General features: G+C 41.9%; 1 protein-coding gene across 1 annotated transcript; it reads right to left on the bottom strand.

Annotated features, from left to right (window-relative positions):
* Window positions 1-250: 250 nt before the first annotated feature.
* On the bottom strand, window positions 251-7,206 carry tmem100a (transmembrane protein 100a). Its single transcript, XM_080446663.1, has 2 exons — window positions 6,908-7,206; window positions 251-3,190 (listed from the first exon to the last, which is right to left on the bottom strand). Exon 2 carries the CDS (start codon window positions 3,089-3,091, stop codon window positions 2,720-2,722), a length of 372 nt encoding a protein of 123 aa, XP_080302789.1. The 5' UTR covers window positions 3,092-3,190; window positions 6,908-7,206; the 3' UTR covers window positions 251-2,719.
* Window positions 7,207-10,669: the final 3,463 nt, after the last annotated feature.

Here is a 10,669-nt window from a genome sequence, read left to right on the forward strand (position 1 = left end):
TGGACAATTGATGACACTTTATACTAAAAACGAAATCCCTGTTCTGTTCAGCACAGAAAAAGCCTACAAGCTCACAACGCATCACAATGCAAACGGGTTGTGAGCTTATAGATCGGCTATTTTTTGCTATTTGTCATACATGGCATACTGTATAGGGCTGTAGGCTTGATGCAATGATACTTCACTTCTCGCCGTAAGAATCCTGCACTAAGCGATCATTGTACAAATACAGCAAGTGATTCTCGGAAAATAATACAAATCTGTCTTTAATAATCTGGCTTCACAATGTCAAGACGAATGTGACACTCATTACCTCCTGAAATATGAACGAGTTTATTAAACCTCATCACGTCCTATTAACAATTAAATGTGCTGCCAGATGATATACAGGCAAAATGAATGGTACATTAAAACAAAATAAACGTTAAAATCTTCAGCGGTTTGGAAATAATACCACTGGCATTAGTCCAGTGACCATGATATGCTGTATGTTTGAGTCAATGGCAGTTAACAATAGTGCCTTCAACTGATATGGGTGTAACAGTTATCAACAGTACAGTAATGTTCAGGATATGGTGAGCAATATGTAAAAAAAGAAAGAAAAAGGTTTCCAATGTGCCTTAACCATTTGAGCCCTATGGCGTCTGCGGGCGAACATTCGCCAAAAATAGACGATCAACAACATTTCAAAATCTCTTTTTTGGCGAGGGGATTTGGTGTAGAGAGAAAAAAAAGGTGCAGAACAAGTACAGAGCCCTGGGGGACCCCGGTCAACAAAGTTGCATTCCTGAACCAATAAGCTCAATTGAGTCTCAATTGACTCAATTGAGACTCAATTGAGTCTCCTACCGGAGACCTACTGACTTATTGGTTCAGAAATGCAACAAAAAACAAAACATCTCCATGAATTCAAGGCTTCATGGGGTGTGTAATTGATAGAAAATAAGTCATTTTTTGGGGTGAACTACTCCTTTAAGTGGTTAGATGCCTGTAAGAGGCCATTCATTTCAAACAGCTTTGTCATCAAAGTGCATTAAGAGAATACATATTTGAGGGTAACTTACAGTATACATTATATGCCCTCTCCTTGTGTATCGTTGTAGCACGTACTACAACATCGTTCCTATTCTGTGCAATCTGGTCTGACTTCGCAGCATAGACCAGTGGTTCTGGTCCAGGGGTCCTCTGGGCGGGTTCCAGGGGGGTCCCCAGCAAAATTTGGTAATACAGCATCACAGTCTCTTTAACCCCTTTATCCATATTTTATACGTTGGCTATTAAAAAATAGCAGATACACAAGCTCACAGCACGTCACTTCATGCCGCGCTGCAAGCCTGTACATCTGGAATTTTTTAATATTTTTGAAAAATCTTGAAAGTGTTTGAAAGATTTTGAGTAATTTAGATTTTTTTTCTTTTCTGGGGGTTCCTGGCAGAACATCTTTTCAAATGTGGGGTCCGTGGTCAAATATATATATCAATTTGGGGGTTGGCATTAAAAGGTTTGAGAACCACTGACATTATGCCATAGACGACCCAGTCGCCAGAGAAGAAACGTTGTCATTGTATGTTTCTGCAAACCACTGATACGCTGCCTCTCCGAGGCAGGTGCACCGTCAACAACGAAACACCACGCTGACGACTCGAGTCATTCGAGTTGCATACTGATGGGCAGAGAATAGAAAATAATACCTTCTCAGTTATAATGCGCTTTAAAAAATAAGAATCTAAGGCTGATTCCACATGGTCCGCATTTAGAAACATTGACATGAAACGTTTTGGGGATAAAAAACTAAACGAAACAACGTCCAGTTTCAACGTTTTGTTTGTGATTTGCAGAAAAGTACAATGATGGACATTTTCACCGGCGACCAGGGCTGGCACAGAACACACGGACAGACTTCAAAACATGATGCTTTTCTGTGTCCATGGGTCTTCCCCACCCACCGGCTGCACGTTAACATAGTTTAAGTACCATACTTCCATGGCAAGTCATTTCCCTGTGAGGTGAACGAGCGTGAGGCCACTTCATAAAGCGTATGCAAAAAAGGGAAAAATGAGGCGTGATTCATTGTTCTGGATTGTCCAATTTCCTTCTCCTTCCCTGCAGGCTCTCTCGAAAAGAAAAGGAAAAAAAACACAGTCCCTCCCGTTTCCAATCAGAGCCACCCGATACCGCAGGGAGATTAATGGGACACTTCCCGTTGCATTGCTTTGCACGGCGGTAATTCATCTTAATTGTGATACATTCAGTGTTGGCCGCGTGCCCGGCTCGCCCCAGCTGCAATGCGTCTCTTTGACGGATTCAAAAGAAAAAAACACTGTACCATCCTCAAAGCTTTGTAAGATGTTCTGGCTCTTTGGTTTGAGCCTTCCGAGAGTCTGTGGTTAAAAAGGGCTCGGCCGGGGTCAGCTGACGCCGCCACATGTAAGCCATCCGGTCCATGAGAAACATCTGCGCACAGCTGCGTGCCTCCCTCTCCGGGACCAACCCCCATCCAGTCATGAAGCCTGATTCTTTTGTATCCGTCGTATGACGGCGGCACTAGCCGAAAATAGCGGATCTACAAGCTCGCAACGCATCGCTTCGTGACGTGTTGCGAGTTTGTAGATCCGCTGTCTTCATCCTTTAGTTTTTTCCCGGGCCAGCTTGTAGATGCTGCTATTTCCGGGGCCCATAACGGGCCTCATTTGGTGCTTCCGTAGTTCAAACCGCGAGCTCAAGCGAAAAGGCTCCTCTGGTTGTGGACCAGGGCCGTCTGGCTCTCCCTCCGCCTCTCCTTCTTCCTCTCCAGCCGGACCTTCCAGCACACCACGCTGGCCGCCAGCAGCACCAGGCCGGCCGCCAGGAGCACCAGGCCGAAGTAGGAGATGGTGGAGCCGTGGGAGTTGAAGCTGTACGCCACGGCGGTGACCACGATGCCGGCTATGAGCGCCACCACGCCGAAGGGGACCGTGCAGCGGTAGCACGAGAGCTCCGCGCCGCCAGTGGCCGCCGTCAGCTGGATCTCGTTGACCAAGGGAATGCTACTGAGGGGCGTGGTGGCGCTGATGGACGCGCCGGCGCCGGCCGCGGCGGCACCGGTCAGCATCCGATGTCTGGTTTTGTCGTGCTGACCGAGCGAGCGATGGGTCCCCCGATTGGCTGCTCTCGTCTCGTCTCGTTACTGTTGCTGTTGGCGGTCCACAGCCTATGTGGAGAAATAAGCCGTGCATTACGTAACGCTCAAGGGTACAGTGAAATACATCAGCACTGATAATGGTTGCCCAATACTTCAGCACAGTTTTACGCAACAACAAAAAGCTGTTAAAACACTTTCAACCTAGCATCCCAACTAATGTGCCAAAATAGCGGAAAAAGCAGATCTACAAGTTCACAATGTGTTGCGATGCGACACATTGTGAGCTTGTAGATCTGCTTCAGAACACCGCCATACGACAACGTCTAAGTATAGGGCTTAAAGCTGCAATACGTAACTTTTACGTCCTACTTGAGGTTCAAACCCCAGAAAGCCTGTTTGGACAGAGGATATGTTGCACTTTTCAGCTTCACACAACTTGTCCTCCAGTAGCGGTCACCACAGGGTCTAAATTAATCAGCAGACGAGCAGGGAGACCAACTAGAGCCATCACAGTTGTGTTACTTACTGTATATTTATTATCTAGTACTCTATCTCTAACATACAGATTGATCATAAATTATGTTTTATTCACCCAAAAAAATCGAATCCTGTAGATGACTATGAAAATATCTCTTATCTGACCGATTACCGGTACTCCAAATTTGGGCAAGGTTTCAGCTTTAGCAGAGCTCAAAAAGTTTCAAAATATATAATGTGGAAAAAGTGTGTATAAAAAAGTGTTGTGCTGATCGCTCCAGCGCTTTGTTAGATTAGCTCCACATACACAGACACACAGACAGACCCTCTTAGAGAGGCTTCTGTCGCCCCTTGAGGGGGTTCCAGAGGGTCCCCAGCTAAATAAATGTAGGAACCAAATTGACCCTTGCAGGTCTGTGACTCCAAAGGTGTACGGGTGGAACCGAATGAACCCTTACGGGTCTGTAACTCTGCGGGTGTAAACATTGAACCAAATCTGTCAAATCCTCTGTGTCTGTGAGAAAATAACCAAATGGACCCCTAAGGCTATAGATTGGGGTGACAGGGAAAAAATGCTTCAAATGTATAAGCATATCAAACTGGGGGATCTTGAAATGTAAAAGAGGTTGAGAATCACTGTTACATGTAGTGGGCTAGACTCTTTCAGAGCCATAGTAACATTAAACAAAAGAAAAAAAGAAAGAAAAAAGTTATGGATGGCAGCTTTAAGTGGTTAAAGGGCAGATGTTTCTGGTTAGAACTGTATGTTGTGTTTCACAATTCAACCGCCCCCCCCACACACACACACACACGCAGTGCCTTTAACAACACTATTGACACCACGGCAGGCAGCCCCTCTTTGCACAATCCCAGGGACTACTGGCCGATTTTGGGTCGCGAGTCGACACGAGTCGACACCGTCCTACCACGACGAGGTTGTAAAAGGGGGGGGGGGGTCAAGAGTTTGGATGTGAATGACGCAGGAGCCCTCATAGCCAGCACGAGCTGAGACATTCCCTGGAGAGCGCCGGGTTATTATGCCATTACTAACTACTGCTGGAAACATGAGAGCGCTCCAAATCATCAGCACTTTCACAACTAGTAGCCTAGTCATTTCTTCCTTTATCTTTTACCCCCCAAAACTATGATTTTTAGAATGCTCTTCTGTCAAATGACTGCATGACATGCCAGGCTACAGCACTTAGGCGGGAAGTAGGTAGGCTTTAGGATAGCAACTGAATGCATTTATTCAAGAACTTGAGTATAATTTTGAGGTAGCATTTTTTAAATCTTTTTTAATATCTACTCCTCACGACTTCTCAGGGCAAATAGCCTACCTTTTAATCCCTAATCTGCTGCTTTGCATGATTTAGATCATTAATACAAAACATACATTAAGTGGTCAAGTATGAGGTCAATCTCCCCAGCAGCACTGGTATCATCTCCACCTTTAAGCTTATGTTGATTAATTGAATACCCTAGCCTACATAGGACCACAATGGAGGAAAAAAACTCCCCAGGACTTGTTTGTGTTATCCTTTTAGCCGTAATGTCTTGCTGTACCACATGCTGTTTATATTTCTGACTAATAAATAGGCTATTCCATTTTTTTTTAAAGAAGGGAAAAACACACACAGCTGCAACATTAAAGTGATGCACTCATGTCTGCATTAGGCTACTTATTTATACCATTCTGCATAACAAGGAGGTATTTTTTCGTTTGGATGTCATTTTGATGACAGTATACTAGTGTACACTTATAGTTTTACAATTTTGAATAGGACTTTAAAATCTAACTTTCTATAGCCTATTGTATTGCTACTTTTACTTAGGCCAAAGTAAAATAAACATATTTTATTTTAACGATTATTTTATCATATCTTATATTTCATTTCAGTGTATGTAAGGAGGTATCACGTGCATCTCTATTTTGGATGTGATAGGCAAACATAAAAAGTAAAACTACAAGTAAAACATTGCGAAAATAGCAGATCTGCAAGCTCACAACGTGTTAAGCTGCGAAGTGAAAGCTTAGATCTACAATGTACTCCTACATGCAGGCATAGCCTATTCACAACCAAAGATAATCATATTTAACTGGGGACCCCCCAAAATAATCTTATTTGAACTGGGGACCCCCTACCCTGACAAGCACTTGGAATTGTCAGAGTTGAGGCATTCGATTAATTTTGACACAGATAAATATTGTGAAAATAGCAGATCTACAAGCTCACAACGCCTCGCAACAAAAATTATCTATTATTTGACAATTTGGCCAATGTTTGACCAGTTCTTATAGTATAGTTTGTTGATTACTTTTGATACAGTAATGGACTTTTTCTTCATCTTTTTTTAGGTATTAAAAAGGTATTAAAAGTCCTTAAATTGTCACTTCACTGTCATCTGGGGACCTCCCCAAAATCGGGGACTGTCCTGGGGGTCCCGACCCACAGGTTGAGAACCACTGGCCTATACCATAGGTTATAACGTGTGTGTAAGCTACAGTAGCAGGCATTCTCAACGTTAAACTTAATTAACTGCCATTGAGCAATGAATAATTGATCTTAACCCATAGCCAACATGCATGGGCATGACAATGTGCGGCTGAATATTTTATAGATGAAACCTAAAGGTTTTTTATACTGGTTATTAGTGGTGTAAAGTAACTAAATACATTTACTCAAGTACTTCAGTAAAATGTAGGCATTGTTTTAACTTTAGTGGAGTATTTTCAATGTTCTGTACTTTTGCTTCTACCCACTACATCTTAGAGGCAAATATTGTACTTTTTACTCCACTACAATTATTTGACAACTTTAGTTAGTTACTTTGTAGATTATTATTATAAAACATACATTAATCACTTGAGCCCTATATATACTTTGACCATTTGAAAATAGCAGATCTACAAGCTCACAATGCGTCGCGATGCAATGCATTGTGAGCTTGTAGATCTTCTATTTTCAAAAGATTTGTATACATTTTATACATTTGAAAACTTGTATACTTGTAACTTTGATATAAGTAAGTATATTTTGATGCCAATACTTTTACGAAGTCAATTTTGAATACTGGACTTTTACTTGTAACAGTTTCTACTTTGCTGGGTTGATACTTTTACTTAAGTAAGATATGAGTACTTTTTCCACCACTGCCGGCATGCAAGACAATGTGCAGCTGAATGCATATTGTATAAATGAAACCTAAAAGATTGTTTACCGGTTAAACTGCAGAAGGAAGGAAAATACATGCTAGACAATGGCTTTGAAAGAGAGAGAGAGAGAGAGAGAGAGAGAGAACTCAGTTTACCTCCTCAGTTGTTCATGCCGCCCACAACAACCTGAAAAAGCGCCTGATCGTCTCGTTTATCCAAGTGAGGTGAGCCGGTGATCAGAAGCCATAGAACTCATAACCATACTGTAGCCATGATGTGTTTGGTCTGATCTGAAGAGTCATGTCCGAGAAGGCAGGTATAGGTTGGTAGGAAGGAAGGAGGCTATACGTCTGTCTCCGTTCAGAAGGACTCCCCTCTCCCTCTCCCTCTCTCTCTCTCTCTCTCTCTCTCTCTCTCTCTCTCTCTCTCTCTCTCTCTCCCTCTCTCTCTCTCCCTCTCTCTCTCTCTCTCTCTCTCTCCTGGAATTTGACTCCCATTCATCGCAGATCGCAGACAGTCTGCTCAGAATGGGTCTGTTTCGCTGGAAGCAGCAGTCTGTCTGTCTGCTGCAGACAGTGCGTGCTGACGGTGCTGTGCGTCCTATTGTATTAGTGGGACCGGGTGGGTGGGTGAGTGACAGGCAGGCAGTGGTGGAAAAGGTAGCCTACTTACACGTTTTACTTAAAAATATCAATACTGCACTGTAGAAATACCCTGTTACAAGTAAAAATAATGACTTATTTTCTATCGATTACACACCCCATGATGCCTTGAATTCAGGGAGATCTTTAAGTTTTTGTTGCATTCTTAAGCCAATAATTTGATGACCGGGTGTATTTCCGGTAGGAGACTCAAAGAGACTCCTTTGAGTCTCCTACATACATGTTTCTGCCGGTAATCAAATTATTGGCTTAGGAATTTTAAAAAATCTTCCTGAATTCAAGGCATCATGGGGTGTGTAATTGATAGAAAATAAGTCATTTTTGGGATGAACTAGGCCTACTCCAAAGTACCAAAAGTAGAAAGTACTCATGTACTTCCATTTCACAAGTTTTCAAATGGATTCAAAATGCATACAAATCTTTTGAAAATCGCAGATCTTGTAGTGGAGTAAAAGCACAATATTTGCCTCTGAGGTGTAGTGGAGTAGAAGTAAAAGTAGCCTACTGAACATTGGAAATACTCAAGTAAAGTACAAATACCTCAGAAGTGTAGCCTACTTAAGTAGCCTACAGTACTTGAGTAGTATCCTACTGTAGTGGGACCGGGTGAGTGGGTGACAGACAGCTGAGCGCTGCGTAAGCGGTGGTGTCCACTGTCCAACTTTTTATTGTCCATTTTAATCTGAAAAAGAAGGAGGGAGGACCTCTAACCCTTTCTAAATTAGACCATTTGACACTGAAGTCTGTGAGATGATGATGAATGGCCCCTGGCTGGCTGGCTGGAGTCAGTGGCGTCGCCAAACTCTTGTCTGGAGACTCTGGAATGAATACTGAAAAGCTCACACACAATCCTCAGCGTTAAAACCACAATCCGTAGGCTATTTGTCATGATTATACCCGAGATTCAGCGGTGTAAAGTAACTACAAGTACATTGCAGCATTGATACTTTTACTAAAGTAAAACATTTGAGTACTTTTTCCACCACTGCTATAGTTATTGTACCACTGTAGCCTACTTGCAAACTATTAACACAGTATTCACTCAATCAACCAATAAATCAATTGTGTTAAAGTATCTACCATACTGGTAGAATAGGCTATATTACCAGATTGGTTCAACTTTAAATCATGTTTTATTTATTAAATTAAGTTCTGGATTGCAGTTTCAATTGAGCTCTGATTGAAATGTAACCAAATGGATCCTATAACAGGGCTGTCACTAGCGTAATAAATACTCAGGGAGTATGGCCTCCTAGACTAAACACAACAATTCAAAGCTTAGCCCAACAAACTCTTGTTTTAGTTTTGTGGGCTTATATGGAGATTTTGAATGGCCAACTTCACACGCATGATTTAGAACCTGCTGCATACTTAGGCAGATTTATACTAAACAGATTGTAGGCACCATTTATTTTAATTTTAGACAGTTTGTGTCTATTTGCATTTTCCAAAAAGGACACAAATAAGTTCCAATGATGCGATGCAAGAGTGTGGACCAGCCAACACCAACTCGAGACTCCTGGATCGCTGCCCTCCACACACTCTCCTATCTAACATCAGGGACTTGAGCTCTACAGTGTTGTTAGCTAAGCTGTCACGCCGCAGTGCATCTACGTAGGTGGTGCGCTTCTTGCCTTTCCTGGCTTTGCCCTGGGTTGGCTCCCATAGACCATATTCACACGGCGGCCATGTTTCTATGAAGTCAATGAAAGTAGCCACCCCGGGTGGCGGCACTCTCAATGTTAAATTCCAATATGGCCGCCGTGTGAATATGGTCTATAGTGTCAGTTTGCTTGCCTCTAGTTCCGGGTGCCTGAACGCAGTGCCCTGCCAGCCTCATCCTTCTCTCTATGACTTTGTCTGTGACCTGTGGTAGGTCCCCGTAGAGGTCCTTATTTCTGATGTGATCTGATGTGACACCTTATTAGTGCCATTCGTAGCATTCTTGTGTAGACTCCATCCAGGGCCCTTTCCTGTTGTGCTGTGTGAGGGTCCATGTCTCAGCCCCATACAGCAGTAGTGACTCCACTGTAGCTACGAACAGCCGCCTCTTGAGGTCTTCTCCCATGTCTGATTTCCACACTCTCCTAATCCCACGCAAGTACCTGTCTTTGACTGTATGCTAATTGCCTAAATTGTGAATGGATTTTTACCATTATGCCACTGCATATGAATTAAATATGAAAAATAAGCAGGCTATTGCTGACAAGATGAGAAACCCTGCTGATGTAATGTGATGTAGTTTCATTCTCAAGACCTGAATAGTGAGGGCAAAAAGCTGAATAAAAGGGCCTGGTCTGTGTGATTTAGAGGCTATCGTGTAATCGTGTAAGCCGATAGCCTATTATGAGACACTGTCAACCAGGCAGGCCTCCTGGGTCTACACACAATACAATCTTCTGTGTCACTTTATCTAAACACCCTACCTACAGTAGATGCTGGGTTTCATTGTCTACCTGGTATCCTATATAGTTTCAATGTACATATTGTTTTTTTTTATATTGTTTAGACTGTCTCTCCATTTGATGTATGTGTCTACCTCGCTTATTGTAAATCGCTCTGGATAATAGTGTCTGCCAAATGCCTAAATTGTACATTTTATTTTGAAATTCTGAGTACTAACTTGCAGATCTGCTTTTTTTTTAAACATTTGAAATGGGACATTCTGCATAATGAGTACATTCTACTTTTGGTACTTTAGGTACATTTTACGTACAAAATGTGAGTACTTTTTACACCACTGAGGATTTGTGTCTAGACTGTTTATTGAAGGTATTGAAGGTCTAAAAATATGTTTTACTCAGTGGTTGAAGATCACTCGGATTGATTACTTAAGTAAAGAGTAGCAATACCACAATGTAGAAATACTCAAATAAAATGTCATAAATATTCTCAAATATTTCAAAATGTGTCAAATGTTTTCAAAAATAGATATTTTTGAATAGAAGCTTGAATAGCTGAATAGCTGAAATAGCTATTTTGAATAGCTGGGCAACAAAATAGGGCTTAATTGGTTTAACAAAATAAAATAATGTTTTGTATTAATAATCTATCTAAAATATAAACAATATTTGCCTCCGAGATGCAGTAAAGTAGAAGTATTAAGTATTGAAAAATTGACATACTCAAGTGAAGTAAACATACCTCAAAATTGTACTTAGGCTACAGTTATACTTTCCACCACTGGTTTTACTTGCCAAACACGCACACACACACATGCACTCATTATGGTTATTTTGAACTATAACGAACCAT

The sequence above is a fragment of the Gymnoscopelus braueri genome (genome assembly GCF_963280865.1).
Source record: "Gymnoscopelus braueri genome assembly, chromosome: 13".
Classification (NCBI taxonomy): Eukaryota; Metazoa; Chordata; class Actinopteri; order Myctophiformes; family Myctophidae; genus Gymnoscopelus; species Gymnoscopelus braueri.